Source organism: Sciurus carolinensis, chromosome 11 (assembly GCF_902686445.1).
Source record: "Sciurus carolinensis chromosome 11, mSciCar1.2, whole genome shotgun sequence".
In the NCBI taxonomy this organism is placed as follows: domain Eukaryota; kingdom Metazoa; phylum Chordata; class Mammalia; order Rodentia; family Sciuridae; genus Sciurus; species Sciurus carolinensis.
In genome coordinates, this window is record NC_062223.1 from 79,260,226 (window position 1) to 79,283,338 (window position 23,113).

General features: G+C 57.4%; 2 protein-coding genes across 5 annotated transcripts in view; both read left to right on the forward strand.

Moving 5' to 3' along the window:
* Window positions 1-23,113, forward strand: part of Capn5 (calpain 5) — a 56,269-nt gene that overhangs the window by 15,999 nt on the left and 17,157 nt on the right. For 3 of the 4 annotated variants that reach the window (XM_047517406.1, XM_047517405.1, XM_047517407.1), the window contains 2 exons: window positions 2,921-3,120; window positions 10,480-10,611. In XM_047517406.1, the coding sequence (XP_047373362.1) occupies window positions 2,956-3,120; window positions 10,480-10,611 (297 nt within the window). In that variant the 5' untranslated portion in view covers window positions 2,921-2,955. Of the gene's footprint in view, window positions 1-2,477; window positions 2,495-2,920; window positions 3,121-10,479; window positions 10,612-23,113 lie in introns of those variants that run through there. The other variant, XM_047517408.1, reaches the window with a different exon arrangement.
* Omp (olfactory marker protein) lies at window positions 16,080-18,408 on the forward strand. The gene has a single exon (XM_047517409.1). It carries the CDS (start codon window positions 16,111-16,113, stop codon window positions 16,600-16,602), a length of 492 nt encoding a protein of 163 aa, XP_047373365.1. The 5' UTR covers window positions 16,080-16,110; the 3' UTR covers window positions 16,603-18,408.

Below are 23,113 nucleotides of genomic sequence, written 5' to 3' on the forward strand. Positions count from 1 at the left end.
CCTGGCACCCAGCCATGAGGAAGAGCAGGGAGGGAGAGGGAAGCCTGGCCTAGTGGGGATGGTGGGCCCAACTCCAGCCCACCTGAGTGCCGGCCGTGATCGGAAAGCAGCTTCCCCTCGGGAGCTCTGTCGCTCCTGAGCCTGCCGTGCCCGTGGAGGAGTGAAGGAGTGCCTCGGCCCTCGCCTCGCTTGGCCCACTGAGTTGTTACTCAGTCCCAGCCCCCAACATCCGACCTGGGAATGCAGAGAGGACCTGGACACCCGCTCAGTCCAGGAGGCACGTGCCGTGGGCTGGACAAGGCGCTCCGGGACTGGTGAGGCAGGGCTGGATTGTGGAAGGGGCCAAAGGTGCAAAGGCCCTGAGGTGAGCAGGATTAGGGGGGCTGCAGGGAACACATAGCACTGGAGCTCAGGTCCTGGTGCAGGATGCAGGGTGAGATTGGCCGAGAAAGGGAAGAGGGAGCCAAGCCGGGTGGTGCCGGCCTCTAATCCCAGCTACTCAGGAGGCTGAGGCAAGAGGATCACAAGTTTGAGGCCAGTCTGGTCAATTTAGTGAGGCCTTGTCTCAGAATAAAAAAGGACTGGGGATGTAGGTCAGTGGTGGAATGCCCCTGGGTTCAATCCCCAGTCAAAAAAAAAGAAGAAGAAAAAGAAAAGAAAGGCGTCAGACTGACAGGCCCCCCAGGAAGCTCAGATGCCCTGAAAACCCCTTTGGGCCCCGGCTGACGGAACACAGTGTGAAATCGCTTAGAGGATGGGAAGGGCCTGGCCCGAAGCTCAGACCCACAGAGGGCAGGCCGGGGCTGGGAAGGCCGCTCTCCTGCCTCCTCGTTTTCTGTGGCCATCCATGACACCGCCTGGAGCTGTGGGGAGCCGCTCTCGACTCTGTGACCCAGGGACACTGGTGCAGCAGGAGGGCTTCTGCCCAAAGGCCAGGGTCCAGACCAGCACAAGGAGGCCAGGGTCAGCCTGGCCGTCTGGGTGTGGTGTGGTGGAGGGACAGCCCCGCGGCAGCTGGCCCAAGGCCCGAGGCCCCACCCCTGTTCTCCTGGGCCCTGCCTGGCCAGACTTTCCCCTGTCAGCCCCCACGCCTTCTCCTCCCTGGGAGCAGGCCTGGCCTGGGCAACAGCCAGAACTCTCATTCTCCACCAATTTTGCTGTGTGACCTTGGCCCCCCACTCCGCCTCTCTGGGCCCTCTGGGCTCTGAAATACTGGAATCGCAAAAGCTGGTTTCTGGGCTCCTGCTTCCAGCTTCTCTGATCTAGTTCTTGCAGCTTAAATTGCTTCTTGAGCTGTGCTGCTGGGAACTCACAGTGCTAATGGCTCTGCTTGGTGCCTGTGGGCCAGAACCCTCTCCAGGCGCCCCCCTTGGCTGTTCCCCAGGCCTCCAAGGGAGGTGGGAAGGCTGGAGGGGGCTGGGTAGAAGGGAGGCCAGAGAGGTTAATTGGTTGGCCTGAGGTCACACAGCAACCCCATATGGATATGGGAATGGAAGACAAAGTGGCTGTGGGTACAGAACAAGGGACAAGTCAGCTGTCCTTCGTCCATATCCTGCTGTCCTTCTGTGACCATATTCTTCCTAGTCTGACTCCTGTCTTCCTGTTTCTCATCTTCCCCTTCCTGTGAGTCCCCAGCTCAGTTCAGAGTGTGTGGGGAGCCCCACCTGCTCAGCTCTTTCTCCTGCAAGGCAGGCTGAGAGGCCACGGTGGAGGCCCCGCAGTCCAAAGACCTGGGTTTGAGTCCAGGCTGTGCAGCGGGAACTTGGGCAGGTCACATCACTGAGCCTTGAAATGGCGACAAGATGCCCATCCAGCTCTGTTTGCAAATAATAGGCCCAAACTACGACCCAGGTGGCTTCCACATGGTGGTCCCTAGCCCCTCCCTCTTGCTCCTCCTGCCTTTGGCCTGCCCAGCCTTCTCCCAGCCTGTGGTTGATTATAACAGCATCTTCCAGTTCTGGGAGCAGCACTGTTCCCATGGCAGAGATGAGAAAATAGGGGCTCAGAGAGGCTGCGTGACTTGTTCAAGGTCACCCAGCAGGTGAGTGGTGCAACTGGCCTCTGCACCCACACCCTCCTTTCAAACTTGGTTTTGGCAGCCAACCTACTGAGCCTCCTTCTCCCCAGGTGAGGCTGGGAAGCTCATTTGAACCCTGATGGGGCTGCAGCGTTGGCCTGGGCAGGATCAGGAGGCGTAGATTCTGGTGTGGAGCTGTTGCAGCCTGGACGGGGTGTGAAGGTCCAGCTGGGAGAAAGGGACAGTCGTTCAGGTCTTGGCCTCAGCACCTGTCAGGGCACCTGATGGGACAGTCCCCACTGGCTGCTTCCTCCCTCCCTCTCCTTCCCTCCCACATCCAGTCTGTTCTTGGTCAGCGTCCACGTTCGAGGTGCAGAGTGCTGGCTGGGGAGTGAGGCGGGGAGGTGGGAGCCAGGACCTGCTCCCCACAGAGACCTGGAGTCTCAGGTGCAGGGAGGACATGTGCCCTGGCTCGAGGTGAGGGTTGGGAGGAAGGAGAGTAGGGAGTCCCCGCTGCTCTGCTGTGGGTGTGGTGCCAGCCCCGGAGCTGCTGGGTTGGCCACTTGTCTGTTTGGCCGGAGGTCCCCGGAAGCTGGTTGAAAAGAGGGGAAGGGGGCGTGGCTGGGCAGCCCTGAGCCCTGGACTGGTGGCCTGTAGGCTTTGTGCCCCCTCCGGGCATCTGAGAAGAGAGAACCCAGGTGGCAGAGCCAGGCCAGCGACCCCATCCTCATAGTCATATGCCAGCTGGGTGGCCGTGGGCAGGCCTCTGCCCTCGACTTGCCTGTGTGGTGAGGGTAATGAAGCCCACGCCTCAGGGCTGCTGAGGGCAGCACATGGGGCTGGTGCCTGACGGGGCCTCGAGGTCCCCATGCATGATGGCCCTTGTGCCTTCTTGTCCTCTAGGTGTTCCTGCCTCCCCTCCCTGGGCAGCGGCCACCATGTTCTCCTGCGTGAAGCCTTATGAGGACCAGAGCTACTCCTCCCTGAAGCGGGCCTGTCTGCGCAAGAAGGTGCTCTTCGAGGACCCCCACTTCCCTGCTACCGACGACTCGCTCTACTACAAGGGCACCCCGGGGCCCACTGTCAGGTGGAAGCGGCCCAAGGTCAGTGTCTGGCCCCCGTGGAGCTGGGTAAGCAGGCTGGAGCCCCACGGGCTGAGTCTGCAGGGACACAGGGCAGCACCAGCTGCCCAGAGAGGGGAGGGGCCTATTTGGGGACCCTGTTATGGGATTTGACCTGGCAGGGGTCCAGGAGAATGGGCCCTAACCTGGCAGCTACCACTGCCCAACCAGGCCCACCAGGAAAGCGTGATGGTCAGCTCAGCCTGGCCACCCTCCCTTCCAGGGTTGTTTTGGGCCCCTGGGTGTGACTTTTGTTTAGTAAAATGTAGAGTGATGTTCAAGGGTAAGAAATTTACTTTCCTGATTATTATTTTCATAATGATAATTTTTTGCTCTTCTGATTTTTTTTTATTTAAAAATTTTTTTCATACATGTATATAGGCCACCATAATGATTTTGAAATCGTCAGTTCCTGTATAAATGAAAGTATTTATGATGATGACGAATTGGTAATAATAATGGCAGTCAGAAGCAATAGCCTCTGCTTCTTGTGTGAGGATTAAAACAGGGCCTGGCGCCAGTACAGGGAGCTTTTGCCATGAATATTGATCTGATGAACTCCGGTGGCACCTCATGGCCACTCCCCATCCTGGCCTTGGGAACTGAGGCTGGAGTGTGGCCCTACAGAATGACTGCATCTCATCGCCTCTGATTCCTGGCTGGGAGGCTGGAAGGGGAGAGGACCCTGCGGAGTGGGTGTCCCCAGGGACCAGCATGAAGGGGAAACCTCTGGAGGTCACAGCCCAGGCCCCTCCCCAGTTCCCATGGCCATGCTAGTGACACTGTGAGAGTCTGTCCCACAGAAGGGACTTTAGTGTGGGAGACTGCTCTATCTGCCACCCCGACCCGGAGGAGACTGTGACTTCTGCTCAGTTCTCAGCTAAGACATCTCAGCCGAGGGCGAGGAGGCAGGTCGGGGGGCAGGCCTGAGTGCCCAGGCTTGCTGGGGGCAGGTGTTCAGGGCTGTGGCTCTGGGAGGGGCCCATGTGCCAGGCTGAGGTGCTGGCCCTTGTTCTGAGGGCCTGGGAGCCATCCCGGGCCAGCTTCTCTGCAGCAGGTGACAGAATCGGGTTTGCATTTACAAAGTCTTTCTGGCCCCTGGACTTTGGGGGAAAAATTAAATCTATTGTTCGAGCTCCTCTCCTAGGCTGGGTCTCAAACCCCTTCCAACTCACAAATGCCCCTGCATTCTTTTGGACCGCAACCCTTGAGAGGGAGGGAAACAAGCCAGGAGGGGAGGCCTGAACCTCGCATTACCTGGTGAGTCACGAGGAGAGGTGGACCCGCGCCCTGGAGTCCTGCCTGCCTGGACCTTCCTCTGATACCAGGTGAAGGGCCCCTGGTTCCCTGGCCTCAGCCCTGTGAGCTGCAGGAGAACCTCTGGCCCCTGCATTCATTCTCTGGAATTCCCCAGAGTCTCCAGCCTGGTCACAGAATTTCAGTGGCCCACCCTCCCATGCCTTTTCTCTTTGTCAAGAGGGTGGGGAAGGAGGCCAACCTCAAAGGGCCTTTGTGGGGTGTTGATTCAGGGAGGAGCATTGGACACTTGAGCTCTCTGCCCTCTTCTTGCTCCACCCTGGCTGCCCTCGTCCTGACCCTCTTCCCACCCTGGGCTGTCGCCTGGACTAAAGCTGTTTGTGGCCTTGGGCCCCAGAAGGAAGCTGGTGAGGCCTGACTGGGACAGGGTGGGCAGGCTGTGGTCACCCTGGCTGTGTGGCTGACGGAGTCCCTGCCCGCTGTGGGTCAGGAGTCCTGCCTCTCTCTGCTTCACCACCTTCCTCCCCGGGCCCTTGCAGCCCCGACTGACAAGCAGGAAGCAGAGTCGTCCTGCCTTGAGGGGGTGACAGCATGTACTGGTTGGTCTTGAGGGACGTGTCTGAGGGGCCCACGAGGCAGCATTAGGGGGATCACTGTCTGCGTGGAGGCGTTCAAGGCCTGACCCCACTGGGGGGGCTGTCGTGGACCAGGAGGTAAGACCACCGGCTGGCATGATGACTGTGTGGGTTTGGAGACCCTGTTGGCCGCGCCTGCGGGGCCTGGAGCAGGCAGCCCTCTCCACGGCTGGATGGCTGGATGGAGGCCGGCAGAGCAGGAAGTCAAGCCTGCGTGGTCAGGGCGGGCGGGTCCGGCTCCTGATCATTAGCTCTCAGCCGCTGCCCAGTGAAACTTTGCCCCGAGGCAGCTGCGTTTTTATGAAGTCCTACTTCCTGGGTCCCATAACTCACCTGTTTATAGTTGAAGGTCAACGTTTTCTACAGCCCAGGGGAAACCCTTCTCACTTCTATCCCATTCCTGGCTCCTTTTCTCTAAGTTGTTGGTGACAGTAGCCCTCTGTTCTTGGAGGGTCTCCTCAGCTAGCCATCCTGCTTGGGGCACCCCTCTTACTGATTCTGCAGGTGGGACCAGGCCTTGTCCTCTTCCATCTCCACCCAGGACACCTGCCTTAGGCCAACCCTGCTGCAGGCTCCTTGTCTTCTGTTTTATTTTTTCCCAGCAGGTAAACACCTGCTGGCCTCCCTCACAGCTGATCAGGGAGATAAGAGACTTTGGTCACTGTCAGTGGGGCCTGGGAACTTAGGGGAGACCTGAGGGCATGGACAGGTGCCACCTTCTGCCTCTCTCAGGCCCAGGGCCGTGTAGGGGGCCTCTTGTCATCCCTGGCGGGGACAGTGCCCCCATCCAGCACTCTATTTATTATACGTGGACATCAGTCTGGGGGTCACTTGGTGGAATAAAAAAATGGGACAAGTGGGGGGGTCCTACAAACTAATGCCAGCTTTGGAACCCCCAGAACTTGACCAAGGCAGCCTAGTGGCCCATCCCCACTCTCTGGGGCTCATGTCCACTTCTTGGGGAGGACTCTGCTCCTCTGCTGTGCTGAGCATAAGGCCCCTAAATGCCCACAAGCAGGCTGTCTGCTCCAAGGCCGGGTGCTGGGCAGGTCTGTGCCCTGCCCAGGAGCCAGTCCCCTCCTGGCACGGGAATAGGGTCAGGGCAGCCACAGAAGGCTCGTTAAAGGAGGTGACCTTGAAGGAGGGTGTTAGGTAGGAAATTAGGTGACTGTAGGGGGCAAAGCTGAGCAGCTAGAACAAAGACCAGCCCACCAAAGGTGACCAGAAAGTTCGCAGCAAGGTGGATGGAAAGTTCCCCTGACCTTTCACACCCACCTGTCACTCAACAAGACCCCCTCCCATCCTAGTCTATAAAAACCCTGGGCAGCCAGGGCCATGTGCCATTTTCTCCGGGTCCCTATACCCCGGGGTTCTGGGAATTTCACCCAGAGCCAAATTCCAATAAAGCTTGCTTCAGCCACTTTTCTGTCCCATTTTATTTGGCTGCTAACCGTGCCCCCCGAGACCCGCCGAGTTTACATTTGGTTCCACCGCCGAGCCCACCCGAGCTTACAGAGGGGAATTGCAATGGGAGGGGATGGGGGGTTGACAGGGGAGGCAAGCCTGTTGCAGAGGGTGCAGGTCACAGGGCCTGACTCACGAGAACACTGCCCTATCCTGTCCCAGGCAGAGGTCCCACTCCCAGTGTCCCCAGTAGTCAATTCCTTCTGTGATCTTAAATTCCAGGGTGAAGGTGGGTGGAGAACGGCGGGGAGCAGAGGCCAGGAGCCCCTGCAGGTGCAACCTGTGGACCCACAGCCTGCTGCACACCTGTTTGTCCTCTAGGATTGGAAACCTGAACTTCCTGTTGTGCCAGAGGGAGCTGGCTGGGGGCTGTGGCCTGGCCCGCATCTGGTCGAGCCAGTCCGGCAGGCTGGGAGCACTGAGCAGGGAGAGGTGACCGCAGGTGCAGAAGCCCGTGCCCTGGGGGTGTGTTCACCAGGGGAGCCGCCCCGCCCTCCCGGCCTGGCCTGGGGCTCACAGCAGGCCCATCCCCCAGCCCTGCCACTTGGCCTTCCAGTCCTATTTCCAGCCAAGCAGAACCTGCCAAACCCTGCTCACCCTGGAGGGTGGGGGGACCCAAAGGCCTGGATAGTGATGGAGGGCACAGGTGGCCATCTGGGCAGGGCCGTGTTGGGGTGGCGTCTGTCTCCAGGGTGGACCCTGCCTTGGGGAGTATTTGGAGTTCTCATTTGTCTCCGAACCCCTCTGCCTATCAACCCTCTCCACACCTGTTTTGATGGTGGCCTCTGTGATCCCTCCTGCTGTGACAGCTCTGCTCACATAGAGACTCAGCGCTGGTTCCTCCTTCTCAAAAGCCCTATCTGTGGGCAGGGACTGTCCCTGACTCACTTTGTGGCACATGTCCAACTGCTGACCCAGGAAAGGTAGAAGGACCAATGCCAGTCCTGAGAAACCCGGCCCCATGGTGGCGGGTCATGTTCTGGGTACGCCGGCTCCCTAAGCTGGGCGCAGAACAGATGCAGGGGGACAGGTGAAAGAAGGGAGGCTTTGTCATCCATAAACCTGGCCTACTCGGGATTTCTAGAGCCAGACTGCCAGTTTGAGTCTCAGTTAACCTCTTCTTGTGTGGCCCTGGGCAAGCGATCTGACTTCCCTGTGCTTTGGTTTCCTCGTCTATAACAGGGGATGCTAGGGTATCCATCTCGCAGGGTTGCTTTGCACCATGCCCAGCTCCCGGCACGTGCCCAGACCTTGTGAGTTGTTTCTATGGTTGTTCCTTTAGAGGTGCCCCAACCTCACAGGGTTCCTGGGATTAGAGCTGGTGACCCTAAGCCTCTCCAGGCAGGAGGAACGTGCCCAGGCCTCTTTACTCCCTCTCAGGCTCCGATTGCCCTGGTCCCAGTCTCCACGGGGTCAGGGCAGCGGAACCCTGGAAGTCTGACCAGGAGCCGGGTCTTCGCCGGAGAGGTGCCTGGGTCCAGAGCCCTGTTCTGGGGCGTGCCTGCCCCACAGATCTGCCCCAACAGTGCTGGGCATCAGTGGGGGGGGGGGCCCTGATGGGAGCCCAGCAGACCTGGTTTTGTGACTTTCCTCGTGACCTTGCGTTTCCTGCCACCTCCCGGGCTCAGCCTCCTCCTCTGTGGAATGGGCAGTCGCATCTGTCCCAGGCTGGGAGCATCTGATGTGGAGGGCTGCCTCAGGCACCTACCGGCATGCCCCACCTGGGGTCCTCCAGATATGGAAGCTCCCTCCCACCCCATCCTTCTGGGTCTGAGGCAGATGCTAAGTCACCCTCAGGCGGGGCGTGGGTTGGGCTGGGAGACAAGATAAGGAAGGCAGCCGAGAGGCCCTGGGGACAGGAGCAAGGCAGGCTGCCTCCCTGGGCTTCCCACGACCTGGGGTGAAGCACTCGGACCTGCTCTGGGGACGCCTCCTCGCAACACAGTTCTGGGTCACCCTGCAATTCCACCTGGAAAAAGGGGTCAGCTCTCAGGAGCCGCTCTTGCCCTCTGGGGAGTTATAGTCCTTTCCAGGGTCCTATGGTTTTTCTGGAAACCAGAGGAGTCCCAAACACTGTATGGGAACTGAGGACCCTTTGTCCCATTTCCACCTGAAATCTCTGCCACTAAGATCTGTGTAGACCTTAAACAGCACTGCAGGAATAACAATCTGTCTGCACAGGTGAGGAAATGGAGGCAAAGAGAGGTTGAGCTACTGGCCCAAACTTGTACAGCCAATGAATAGGGAGCAAGAATTGAAATTCTATCTTCCTGGTTCTGCTGCCCTCTACTGGCCACCTGTGGCAGAGCCTCAGGAGCTCTGTGGTGATTGATGGAGCTCAGGAACAAACCTGTAGAAAGAGAGATCTGCAATCACCCTGCCCCGCTGGGTGACTGGGGCATGTTGTTCCACCTCTCAAATGTAAAACGGGCATATTGCCCCTCTCCAAGCCACAGTGAGATTGATCATGGTGCCAGCAAGCTGTGTGGCATATAGAAGACCTGACTCAGTGCCTCCCCTCACCTGCCTTGGGGAAGTCACTCCACAGAGTGAAGGTGCTGGGAAGAGAGAAGGAGAGGCCTGGGGTGGCCTGCTGGACACAGGTGGCACATACAGCTCCAGCTAAGGTCTGGATGGGCAGGGGAAGAGATCCCCTCCTCTTGCCCAGCCCTACCTCGGCCTGGCCCATCTGGCCCACAGGTGGTACAGACAGGCCCTCGGCGCTCTAGCTGGGGCTCAGCTCCCAGCCGAGGTTGTCTGCCACCCTGCAGAGACCTAACCAGATGCCGCCTCAGGCCTGGGCTGGGATGTCAGGTGCTGTGGGATGCCGGCCAGGGAGTGAACCCTTTCAGCCTGTGTCTCCTGGTGCTGAGGCCAACGTCCATGGTTCTCCCACTGCCCAGCCTCAGGGAACCTTAAAGGAAAACCCTGGGTGAGCTCCGTGGGAGGGTCTGGTGTGCAGGGCCACTGATCTTGGAGTCCCCTGCCAACTTCCCTGCAGGCAGAGCAGTGGGCTTCCAGAAACAAGGAAGGGCTGGGTCCCAGAGCCACTGTCGTGTGAGTCACTTCCACTGCACAGTGACTGCCCCAGTCTGGCTTCCTGACATGTCTTAGGGCACAGCCCCTCCTGCCATCACTGCCAGTCCCCAGGGGAAAAGCAGCAGGACTTGTTTTTAAAAATATTTTGATAGACCTTTATTTAATTAATTAACTAATTTATTTATTTATTTATTTATATGCAGTGCTGAGAACTGAACCCAGCGCCTCACACATGCTAGGCAAGCGCTCTACCACTGAGCCACAGCCCCAGCCCCGCAGCAGGACTTTCTGCTCCATTTGGACATTTTGTGTTGAATGCCTTTGACCAGCTGCCACCCTGCTGTGAACCCCCATTCCTGAAATTGAATAGCATCTCATACTCCTAGCGGGTGTGGGGATCAGATTGGGGATCAGATGAGAGGAGGAGGGACCTCAGCTTGCCCCGCCCCACCCCGCCCTCTGCTCCCAAGGCCCCGCCCTCTGCTCACCATGCCCCACCCTTTGCTCTCCACCTCCCTCATCCTCCCATCCCCCTCCCCACCCTCAACTCATCAATCATTTTGCGAAGTCTCACCCCCACGTCCCCACCCCACTTCATCATGACCCAGGGCACCCGAGGGCCGGCTGGGGCAGGTGCTGCAGGGCTGGCTGGTTAGGGAGGGCCACAAGGGTGGAAGGAAGATGGTCGCTCCAGTCCAGCGCCCTGAGCACTTCTACAGCGTATTCATCATCATGCTGCTGGCAGAAGTGTGCCCTGAGTTAGGAAGGGGAGAGGGCATCCCACCAGGACCCAAGGGAGGCTGGGTTTGGGGAGATGTCTGCCAACTTACGCCCCCAGTGTGTGGGGACAGGAGAACCTCCGTGCTGGCAGCAGACAGGGTCCCTTTTCTGTGAGGCGGGCCTCCTGTGCTCCTTGGGCCCTCATGCTCTCTCTGCCTTTCTGTAGGACATCTGTGAGGACCCCCGCCTCTTCGTGGATGGCATCAGCTCCCACGACCTGCACCAGGGCCAGGTGGGCAACTGCTGGTTTGTAGCCGCCTGCTCTTCACTCGCCTCCCGGGAGTCGCTGTGGCAGAAGGTGAGGCCTGGGGACAGGGCTGCTGGGGCGTTGAGGCCAGTGCTTGATGTGTCTGGAGAGACTTCCTAAAAGCCTGCGCCAGGGCTGGGGTAGGTGCCATTGAGCCCCTCAGCCCTGGCCAGGCATCAGATTTACCTTCCCTCCACCATCAGCTGAGGATCCAGGGGGAGGTGCTGGGAGTCTGTGTAACTCTAGGGTGATCCCCATGTGTGCTCTCCCCACTGTTGGGTGCCTGGTGTCCCTGGAGCCACATAGATACCTGTGATGTATAGAAACTGCCTGCATGATTTTCAGTGTGGAGTCAGCTCTGACGGGGCTCAGGGCACCTCTGCCAGTAACCTGCTGTGTGACTTGGGCTCTTGCTACCCTTCTCTAGGCCTTGCTGTCCCCAGTTGTTCAGCAGGTGTGGTCTGGACAATCCCCAGCCTCATGATTCCTGGTTCTACATTGCTGGTATTCTCGACCAGATCCAAAGGTTTGGAGTTGAAAGAATGGACTCTGGTCCTGCCAGCTGGTCTTTTTGTGGCAGCACTTAGCATTGGGACCCTCAGATCCAATGCACAGAGCTTCCTTCCTAGGAAGGCAGAGAGGCTGGAGTAGAGGCCAGACTTGGATGATTTAATGACAGGGATTGTAGAGGAGTCCAGGGGTGAGCACAGGTTTAAGCTCTCTGCCCTTCTCTGCCCTTCCTGCTCTCCCTAGGAAGGCGCTGGTGGGGTGTCAGTCTCCCAGGCTCAGTCTGAGCCCCTGCCTTATCACATGGAAGCTTTGTAGCTGACCTCAGGTTATTCCTCTGCAGAATCAGAGCAGTGATCTTGCAAGAAGGTGAATGGTATGCTGTTCTTACAGTGCCTTGTGCGGTGCAAGGTCGGTGAACGCAGCGTTATGAATATTCCTAGGACATAGGGTGTTCCTATGCAAGCAGGGTGCAAGGAGCGTGACGTGTTTTTCCTCATCCTCTGAGCCACCCATCAGCCATCAGAGGGAGCTGTGCCCTTGGCCAAGGCTGGGACTCCAGCAGGTCCCTGTTCTGAGGTCTTCTGTAGGGCGTGGCCTCTACAGCCACCTGGTGGGTATCCTGAGGCCTGGCCCCTGAGGCTCCTGCAGTGATGGGGCAGCTGACTTTAGGACCCTCAGGGACCCAGCAAAGGCAACTGCTACAGCTTATAGATTTGGGCATTCATGGTGTCCAAGCTGGGAGAAGGGCATGTGGGATCCTGTCATTTGTGTGCGTCAAGACCCAGACAGGGTTGGGGCCTGGCACAATTTTCTAGGTGAAGGCCTTGTGCCCACTCTGTAGTTTCCAGCCTCCAGGCCCGTTCTTTGAGCCCAGACCCAGGCCCCCTGCCTCTGAGCCCCAGCCCCCAGCTAGGTGAGGCTCATGTGGGGCTGGAGGTGGCACCAGGGAATCCTGCAGGGCTGGCCCCCCACCTCCCACCCGCCCATAATTGCCTGTTTATCTGCCATCTCCCCCCTGGAGGTGAGCTCCCCACAGACAGAGCTGGTCCAACCGATATCTTTCCTCTGAGCCTCACAGGGGCCAGCATAGAGAAGCCTCTGGAGAGTTTGGGGAATGGAAGTCCACCCCCATTGTTCCACCCAGCTTTTGACAGGCAGCTGCACAGTCAGCCCTGCTGACAGTTCCTCCCAGGTCCAGGCATGGGCCAGAGCCGGACAAGGTGGGAGGAGCTGTGTGCCCTGCCCGAGGCCTGGCCCTCAGTCCCCGTGGCAGCTCCCCATCTTAGCTGCTGGAAGAGGAGGCTGAGACTCACAGGAGGCCTGGCCTTGATGCTGTGCTGCCTATTTTTATCTCTGGGCTGAAGTTTCCTCCTTTCAGGGCTTTGGGACACTGGCCTGGGTGGTCTCGCAGGCTGCAGGGCCAGGAGGCCCATCTCCAGTAGCTCGGGTCCCCAGGTAGACTGGGGCAGGCTAATTGCCCTCTGCCTTCAGGTACTGCTGTGGTGACAGCCCCTGGGTCCTGGAATGAGGCCCCAGGGAGCTCATTACGGTGCCTCACGTTCCCTGCTGTCTGCACTCACTGGGCCCTGTTTGTTGTTACCCCTCACTTTCTGGGCCTGTTGCCCTGCAGGGCCTCCCCTGCCCCACCCTGTTTTCTCCCTGGAAGGGCAGTGGAGGGGACAAGGGGGGCACTCAGCCTGAATTGCACCCCTGCCCCCCCAACCCAGCTGCACACTACAAGAGGCTGGGCCTCAGAAGCAGGTGTGTCGCACCTGGCACACGCCCTCCTCCAGGAAGTCACCCTTCACTCTTAGTTTTTGAGGTAGCCTGGGCCCTACAGGGCAGGGTTCTCTGTCATGGGAGGAGGACCAGCCCTTGGCATCCAGCGCTCTGCACACTTAGCTCCTGCCCTCGCCTCCCCACCGTTTCTCTCTTCCAGACACCTCTGGGCAGCGGGCTTCCCTTCCTGTAGGCACCCTGGTAGGGCACCCTGGCCTCCCCATCTTGCCTGCATGTTCTCTGCAGGCAGGGAGGCGGTGGTCCTGAAATCATGAGGTGGCAGTTGACAGCACTTGCTGAGACCAGGCTTAGGCTGGATCCAAGGTCTTCGGTGAACTCACCTCCTCAGGAGCCTGGTGCAGCCAGAGCACAGGCCAGGCCTGCTGCCTGGGCCACTGTGTCCCTGGCTCTGGGCTGGCCCAGGCCCTGGAGGAGCCAGCCAGGTGCCTGACTGGAAGAAAGCATGGATGTTACCAGAGTCTGGGGGCAAGAGTTGGGGGTGGCAGTCCTGGGAAAGGCAGAGCAGGCCAGGACAGGCCGTCTCGGTTCCACTTTAAATGTTTCCCGCTCCGTCCTTGCCATTTAATAGAAGCCACTCAGGTTCTCAGTTATACTGCAGCTTGCTCAGTGCATGTTAACAGAGCACCAGTGTGCCCCAGCAGCACGGAGGGTACTGGAACAGAAGGTATGAAACAAGTACCCAGTCAAGTGACTTCCGTTACCCAGCAGCATCCAGTGTTAAGCAGTTTCTGTAGATCCTTTAAGGTTTTATTTTTCCCATTTGGGATAAGAAGTTTTGTTTGCTTTATTTTAATTGTGTGTGCGAGTTTGGAGCCTGCTTTACTCGCCTGAATTCTTCCTGCATCCAGCTGCTGCTGGGTCCTCCCGAGTGTCTGGCAGCTGAGTGGAGGACATCAGTGTGTCCAGACCCCACCTGCAGCCTCCTGCCTCCTTCCTGCCCACTCCTCATGAGCCTCTGCACACACTCTGCTCCCTGCTCCCCAGCTCCCAGCATTCTGCCTCCCTTGGCCCCTGTCACCCGCTCCCTCCTGCCCGGTCTGTGAGGCCCAGCCTGGTCACTGCTGTCCCTTACCCTCAGCCTCCGCAGGTTGTACCTCTCTTCCCAGCCAGAGACAAGGCCCTCTCCTGGGCTCCTGGAGCCTCGTCCAGCTGCCTGGGCTGTCACCCAGGTTCAAAGGGTGTGGCACCTCCAATTTCCTAGCTTTTTGTGCCCTAGGAACTGCTGTGTTCTGGGGATGTGCCCATGTGGCTCGCGCCTCGCCTCTGCTCCCTCCCCCCATTACCCTGGTCCTAGTTCTTGGTTTCATTTCATCCACCTTCACCTTCAGCCACCTGGTCACTCTGCAGCCACAGCTCTCAGTGGTCTGCAGTCCAGGCCGGGCTCCCTGGCCTCAGCTTCCAGCCTCTGGCTGCTCCCCAGCCCCAGCACATTGCTGACCCTGACTTCATTTTGGTCTTAGCCAGTGCCCACCTGCCCGTGTCCTCTTGTCCTTGGCTCCACCGTCCCTCCAGCAGCTAATCTCTTACCAGTGTCACTTATTCATTCAACAAGCTCTTCTGCGGGCCTCCTCTGTGCTTCCCTATTCTGGGTGCTGGCTTAGGGTCATGAGCAAGATGGGCATGGTCCCTGCCATCTCAGGGTTTGTGATTGGCAGGGGATATGACAGTCAGAAATGAAGCAAACATACAAGTAAAAAGCAAAATGCACAGCTGGGAAGGGCGGGACCTGCTCTCCTGGAGGAAAGAGAGGAGCCTCCCAGTGTCCAGCATCACCCAGTTGTTCCCCTGCCCCTGCCCTTCCAGCTACAAGGTCAAAGGTTCTGATCAGGTGCTTTAATATCTCCTCCTCTATAGTTCTCTCATACCCTTGGGGACTTGCTGCCAGAGGCCCCCAGAACTGATCCCACAGCTTGAGATGTTTAACAGAACCAGGTACCCCCATGCTGTTCATGTAGCCCAAGATACCACTGATTGACTTAGCTTTCATCTAGCAACTGACTCTGCTGGTGGTCCACTCGGTCCTTCAGATGGTTTTCCATTGTTACCCTTGGGCCTGGGCCTCTTTCCTCTTTCTTTGCATGTCATGGCAGTAGCCCACCCCCTCCCCCACCCCAACTACACTCACAAAGCCCAGTTCTTCCATGTGTCCCCTTGTGTGTGTGTGTTCTAAGACTTGAACCCAGGGCCTTGCACGTGCTAGGCAAGTGCTCCACCCCTGAGCCACACTCGCCTCTTCCCACTTCTGACAACTGAGCTTCTGCCTTCTGTTGGGTCCTGGGGATGTAGATGTTTGCCCTCTTCCTTGTCCTCAAGTCTCCTGGGGTTCCAGGTGGAATATGTGGTAGGATTTTGGTAGAAGAGGAGTGTGGTCATGTGGCTGCCCTGGTGCAGGGTCGAGGCAGGGCCAGCAGGTCAGAATCTGCTGGTCAGTGATTCTCAAAGCACAGTGCCTGGGCCAGCAGCCTGGGAGGTGTTTAGAAATGCAAATTCTCAGGCTGCATCAAACATGGATTAAATCAAAATTTCTGGGAGTGGAGCCTTGCAGTCTGTTTCCAAGTCCTACAAGTGAGTCTGATGCACATTGGAATTTGAGAACCACGGGTCTTGGTGGAAGATGATGGTGGCCGGGTCGGTGTCCTGGCAGTGGGAATGTAGGGAAAGGCTCCCAGGCATTTAAGGAAGTAGAATATTCCAGCCTTAGCGGGTGGGTATGGACGAGTGAGGCACGAGGGGAGCCTGGAATGGCTCCAAGTTCTCCAGATGCCCATCAGGTGTACCTCTCTGGTCCAGTTCTTGCCCCCCACAGGGTCTCGCAGCCCCTCCCACATTCCTCGGCCGGGCCCCTCTCCTCCCCCACTGCCCTTATGGAGCACTCCCTTATTCACAAACAAGCAGCTCCCAGCCCATCCACGTTGTCAAGGTGGTTTCCACAGCAGTTGACATCAGCGCTCCTGTCCCTGAGGAGCCCATCACCCTCCTGCCTGCCTGCCTGCAGCACCTGCATTATCACTTCCAGGAGCTGAGAGGAGGCAGATGGGGACTCCCACCCCTCACCACACCCCATTTTGAGAACTGGGTGGGGTCAGCAAAGGCCAGTAACCTTAAGGGGAGGGGACAAGGGAGGGCGTAAGGGGAGGCGGGGCCTCTGGGTGGCCTCTTCTCTCTGCACCGAGGCCCTGGCCCATTTGGCTCTTTGACGTTGGTGGGGACGGCAGCAGCAGCAGCAGCAGCACTTGGGCCATGGCGGAGGACGAGCCGCAGAAGCAGCAGCTGGACATGCCACTGGTCCTGGACAAGGACCTGACCAAGCAGATGCGGCTGCGCGTGGAGAGCCTGAAACAGCGTGGGGAGAAGCGCCAGGACGGTGAGAAGCTGCTGCGGCCGGCGGAGTCCGTGTACCGCATCGACTTCATCCAGCAGCAGAGGCTGCAGTTCGAGCGCTGGAACGTGGTGCTGGACAAGCCGGGCAAGGTCACTATCACCGGCACCTCGCAGAACTGGACACCGGACCTCACCAACCTCATGACGCGCCAGCTGCTGGACCCGGCTGCCATCTTCTGGCGCAAGGAGGACTCAGAGGCCATGGATTGGAACGAGGCTGATGCCCTGGAGTTCGGCGAGCGCCTGTCGGATTTGGCCAAGATCCGCAAGGTCATGTACTTCCTCATCACCTTTGGTGAAGGGCTCGAGCCTGCTGACCTCAAGGCCTCCGTGGTGTTCAGCCAACTCTGATGGGGTCACCCACTGCCCCCTCTGCCCCCGCCCTGTCCCTGCCTGGACCTCCCACAGTGGGTTTTGAGGGACATTCTTCTAGTTGCTCAGCCTGTGCTCTGTGTGGTCAGAGGCCCCCTTAGTCCATGTCCTCCTCTCCTTTACCCTGGTGTCAGAGCTCTGCCTCCCAGGAAGATCCCACCGCTCTGTAGTCTAGAAACTACACTGGCCACTGAGGCCACCCCCGTAGATGATAGAGACCTGGTAGGGGCTCATATGGCAGGTGGAGAGGCTATGGGCACCTGCCTTCTCTGCTTCATTGTGAGGGAGTGAGACCAAGAGAGACAGAGAGATTCAAACCAGTCATCTGGCTTTCTCCAGAGACGGGGAGATGGAGATGACAGGAGCAACCTCCTTGGGGAATCCAGGAAGCAGGCTCTGCTCTCCGATGGACATGGCACCTTGGCCACCCTTGTCAGGAGCTGAACACCCAGCTTGAGAACTCAGGAAGGTGCTGCTTCTGCTTTGACCCAGTGTGGTCCCAGGATGCCTCAGGGCCCCCAGGACGTGGGGCAAGGTTGCTGCAGGGCTAATGTGGGTGGTGGTTTGCAGCCCAGTTCTGGTTCCGGTGGATGAAGGGGAGCTATATAAAGTCACACAGATCTACCTACCTACCTATATATACACACACATCGAGATGGATGCTGTATTCCTACAGGAGTATCCAAGGATCTATCCCTGCCCTGTGGACAAGTCTGATTTTGACAAGTTATCCATTGAACAATTGCTGCTGGTTCAAGGGTGACTCTTGGCAGGGGCTTGACTGACAAGACCTGGGGGCTTCCTGAGCAGGGAGACCTTGAGATTAATACAGTGCAGTGGAAGTAGTTTAGTAAAGGGTTTTCCTCTGCCTGGGAGGGAGACTGGATACAGGGGATCCAGGGCCCTGGGAGCTGGAGACATTGTGTCTGGAAGAAGTGTCTGGAAGCAGGGCTCCCCAGATCACTGGCCAGAGAAAAGCAGGTATTCCTCCTACTGGAGCATCTCTTGGCATTTCCTGGGCTGCTTGAGTGGAGCTAGGGGAGGGTGTGGATGAAGCCTAAGGGGGTGGTTATAAGGGCTGATGGTCTGAAGTGGGCTGGAGGTGGCAGTGATGTGACTCTGTCCTTGGAGGTCATTGGGGGCAAACCATTCACCAGATATGGAAACTGAGGCAGTTACCAGCAGATTCCCCTTCCCATTACACAGGCGCAAAGCCCCCCTTTTTGAGGAGTCTGACCTGCTGCCTGGTATCAGACAGGGGCACCTTCACAAGTGCCTCCAACGCCTTGTCTCAAGGCTGGCTCTGTCTTGACCCTGGCCAGAGACACGCTTTGACAGGGCCATCAGGGCACTTGGCTCTGAAAATGGAAGTGCTGAGACCTGGCGGGTCAGAGCCATCCCCAGTGGTGGGGCCGATGGGGGCGGGCCCCCTCTGAGCGGTGTGGAAGGTCGTGTGGGGTCAGGATTCTGTAGTGGGAGACTGGCTGTGGTGAGCTCTGGTTCAGTGTAACTCTGGCTCTGGGGTCTGTTCTGGGACATGTTTGGGGAAGTGCTGGCCTTGCCTGTAGCCATTGCTGCCTTATTCTCTGCTCACTGTGGAGGTCGGGGGTAGGTCAGACCCCTGGGAAGTCCTCCCTTTCTGCCTCTTTGCTTGACCTCTCCCTGTAGTTCTGGGGACCCCCAGACTGATTATCCCTGCCTCTGTCCCATCCCATCTTCCTGTGGGGTTCCAAGTGCCTCTGCCGTGCCCACTGCGCGTGCCCAATAAAGGCTGTGTGCCCTGCCTGGGTGGTGTGCGTCTCTCGCCGCAAGCACTCTCCCCCTCAGGAGCTCTGCCTCCACTCTTCCGGTCCTGTCCAGGGCCCTCCCAGCCCTGGGCAGCCTTCCATGGGCCTCTGCCAGAGTGCCCACCCCTCCTCCCAACAGCAGATAGAGATGAGGCCCAGAGCAGTCAGGTGACCGACCAGGCCTACATCAGGCCGGGCTTACTGGGCCTCCTGGCTCCCCTCCAGCAGCCTGGCCAGCCTGTGTGGGGTGGAGGGATCCAGGCTGAGGCTATGCTGTCTCTATTTTCCCTCCCCGAAGACCACTGGACAGAAGTGGATGGAGCACTGGAGTGGCCAAGGGGTGGGGTAGAGTTGGGTCTGGGCCCCTGGCCTGGGTTACTGGCTCTGGATCTCTGGCAGTCCCTGACGCTCTCCTGGCCCCACACTTTCCAGAGGGAATAGCCTGGTTCTTTCTGTGAGGTCCCTTTCAGCCCTACCCTTTTGAGATGGTTAGACTCATGACCAGATGAGACTGATATTGGCTCTGATGTAGCTGCAAGGCCACATCACCTAGGTGTCCCTTCCATCCTTCACCGCTGGGTCCCCTCACCACCTCTCTCACGCATGCTCATTTTGGACAGAGGCAACTGAGACCCAGAGGAGGAAGCTTCCCATCCAGGTCCCAGAGGGATTGGAGGAGCTGGACCAGGGTCAGGAATACAGGGTGTGGGGAGCAGGTCCTGGGCCTATAGACCTTTGACTCCACAACACTGTCACCCTGAGATGGACTGGGAAGATGTGTCCCTCTGCTCCTCTGAGATGGAGGTCAGAGGCTGCATTATGGTTTTGTTTGGGAATGACCCTGCTTCAAAATGCTCCCCCAGCTGGTCTTATAGCCCCTTTCCTCCTCCACCTCAGGGCCCCCCATTGCCTCCCCCTGCACATCCTCCTGACAGCATGCAAAGAATCTCCCCTCCCCCATCTTCCAGGAGTCCCTGCTTTCTCAGCATGCCCTCCCCAAGCCTGCCTCCTAGCCACAGCCAGAACACCTCTGAGAGTCAGAAATCTAGCCCTCCCTGCCTGGGTAGAAGTAGGGCCTGGCTGTGTCCTCAGAGTGCAGGCAGTGGGAAATGACCCATTCTCCATGGAAACCACAGGGTGGGAGACCTGACTTTTCCTGAGCCTCTTCCCAGAAAGGCAGCATGGTAAGTGGTGAGGGCCTTGCTGTTCCCTGTCCAGTTGGGTGACCCTGGGCAGCCTCTGAGCGGCTTCTTCATCTGGTGACTGAGGTTAATAACACGGTTGAATGTCAGTCAGGCACTACAGAACTGGCACCCAACCACCCTCTCCAGGTTTGCTTGTTTTTTTGTCCCAATGACTGTAGAAGCCTGGCCTCACTTTTCAAATTATTCTGAGGAGGATTAGGAGAACCTGCTTGCTGAGCAGAAGCTCAAGGTTCAGAGACGGGGAAGGATTTGTCTGAGGCCATGAAGCAGGTGGCCTGGAGTGGGTGAACCGTCAGCCTGGGATGAGCAGATCACTGCGGCCCTCTTGGTTCTGGCTGTCCTGATCTCTGGGCAGCAGGACTCTGCCCTCCCAAGCAAGGAATCTAAAAGGCATGTTGTTCATCTCACCCAACTTGGGTGACACAGGCCCCCTGCAGCCCATCTTCCCATAGCCACAGAATGACTCAGAAACGCTGTGACCTGGCCCATGGGGTCCCAGGAAGACATCTGGAAAACTTCCTCCCATGTCCCTACCTCTGCACATACAGTGACACATTCACACAGGTCCCTCCCTGGACTCCAGACCCCTGTGCTCTGTGGCACAACCTGAGGCTACTTGGGCCTGGTTGGGAGTCCCCAGGAGCTGGGGCACCAGGGAGCGCTGTGGTGCCCATCACAGCTCTGAGGTTTGGGGCATGTGTTGTAAGAGGCCACCCCCGAGGACAGGTGAGGGAGGCTCCAAACCCCACCCAGGCCCTGCCTCCAGTCAGGTCAGCCCAAGTTGACTCCACAGCCAGTCGCACTGAGTTTTCCTTTCTCTTCTGGGGAAGGAGTCACCCGGTGGTGGCCTCAGCTGCCCTCCCTGCCTGAGGTTTTCAGCCCTGCGTGTGCACACAGGTTCTCCACAACCAACAGGCCCACCCGGATGTGCACAGCCCTCCACAGCATGTGGTGTGCCTCCAAGGCCTTCTACTTTAGTTCTCGTGATGGCCCTGGAGGAGGGTAAGTAGATGAGGAAACGGGCTGAGAGATGGGGCCCGGTCCAGACCTAAGTCTGCTATGAGGTCGTGTGTGCAGGGTCACCAGCTCGTCAGGGCCTCACCAAGACCAGAGCTGGGGATTTTCCTCCCAGAAGGAAACCCAGGCCCCGTGCAGGGTGCTGGGGGTCTGAGGAACTGGGGAACTCTTCCCAGTGGGCAGGGAAAGGAAAGTCCTGTGCGGGGGAGCCAGGACTGGGGGCTAGTGCCTGATCGCCGAGGGAAGTGGGTACAATCAAAAGCACCCATGCAGGGACAAGATGGCAGGAGGCATCAAGGGCATTTGGTGGTCATGGAATATTTCTGAAGAGCCCCCCAAAAGGGCATGTTGAGGGACGGAGGTGAGAGGCTCAGCAGAGCCCACCCACAGGACTCCTGCTGCCATGCCAGGTTGTGGTGTCCCTGATGACAGGGAATTCCAAGCACAGAGACCACGAGAGCAGAGAGCACTAGCAGCCAGCAGCTCACACCAACCTCACTGCTGCTTCTCCCCACGCCCCCAGGAAGCAGATCATTTCATCTGTGAGTGTTTCCAGATACAACCGTGAAAAATAAGCACTCATTTAAAAAAAATAATAACCACAATATCAATGTACAACTGAAATATTTTAAAGCAACTCAGTACAGGTGGGATATCCCTTAGGTGCTTGGGACCAAAAGTATTTTGGATTTCAGAGCTCTTCAGATTTCGGAATATTTGTATATACTTTATCAGTGAAGCGTACCTTATCTGAAAATCCCAGATCCAAAATGCCCCAAAATCTGAAACATCACGTCAGTGCTTGAAAAGTTTCAGATTTTGGATTTTTGGATGAGGGATTGTGTTAGTTTTCTGTTACTTTAACAAATACCGAAGATGAATCAACTTATAACGAGGAAAAGGTTATTTTGGCTCATGGTTTTAGCTTCCTGTTTGTTCATGATTGAGTAGGTCCATGGCCTTTAGACTTTTGGTGGCCAGGCAGCAGATCATGGCAGGAATGTGCAATGTAGGAAGACCATTGGCCTCATGGCTGGGATCTGAAAGCCACAGAGGAGGCCAGGGTCCCACAGTCCCAAGGGCACACCCCTCCGTGACCTAAAACTTGCCACTCGCTGCCACCACTGGAAGTTTCCACCACCTCCCACACTGGGGTTCAAGCCTTTAACACACAAGCCTTCAGGCAACATTCCAGACCCAGACTCTACAGTAGGGGTGCTCAACTTACATCTTCAAATGCCTGACAATTGGAAATTGTCATTTCCAATTCATGCCGCCCACGAGTAGACATTTTACACTTTATTTGAATGAGATCAAAACAAGTCCATGTTGCCAATTGTTTCCCTTTCGTCTTTTCACCTTTCCCTGCCATTTATTCATTGAAGGAACAAAGTCATCTGCCCCTGGGATTCCCAGTCTGGGTTTTGGTGACTGTCCTCCTGGTGTCGTTTAACATGTGCCCTGTCCCCTGCATTCCCAAATTTAGGACTTGGCTCTAGAAGCTTGATGAAGTTGAGGTGAAATATTTCGTGGCATGACTGGTCCTTAGTAGATGCCGTGTCCCTCCCCCACACCCCAGGGGCATGTATTGTCTATTTGTCCCTTTTGTGGTGTGAGGAGCTGTGCTGGTCATGGTCTGAATCCACTAACTTCAATGTTTATAGAAGGGGGTGGTCCAATACTATCATTTATTCCTCATCTTTTAGCTGGAATTCTTTTCCCGATGGAGACTTCCCTTCGTCTACTATTTGGTTCACCTCTGGTACAGTGTGTGGAGCAAAGTCAGGATCAACGCTTGATCTTTTTTTTTTTTTTTTTTTTCAGTTTCCAAAAAATGAGTTGATCCCCTACCCTCCTCCAAGAATGACTAATTATTTGTTTTGTATCATTGTGGTCTCATGAACTTGAATAGATATGCTGTTTTAATCCACTGCAGCTGTTATCCTTATTGATCTCAGATCGGCCCTTCTGTGGCCAATGGGAATCTCCTCAGGCTGCTTCCTGCCTCCTCTGACATGGCCCCAGGATGCTTGGATGGCTTCCTTGAAATCAGGCATGGTGGATATGGTGTGGGAGGGTGGAATGGTTCCATTTCTCCCCCTCAGTGCCCTCCTGGCTGCCGATGGCCTGAGCCCATGGTGGGAAGGCTGGCCTGGGGTTGACCCCACCCCAGGTCCATTGGCTGTGACACAGGATAGGACGTGGAGGCCCCCAGGGATTCCTGACTCTGGATCCCCAGGCCCTAGAGCCTCATTAACTGCGTCTTGAGCCGCAGAGGGCTCAGGGCCAAGCCCTGAGTTTAGCTAATGATTCTTCCGAAGTCCCAGCATACCTCCCAGTACCCTGCAAGGGCTCTTCCTCCCTCCTACATGGTCCAGAGCATCAAGAGCAGGGCCACCAGGAGGAGGGTACAGTGGGCTTGTGTTCCCAGCCCAGAACTTCCTACTTGTTCCATAGAGATGGTCACCCCTGCCCTGCATG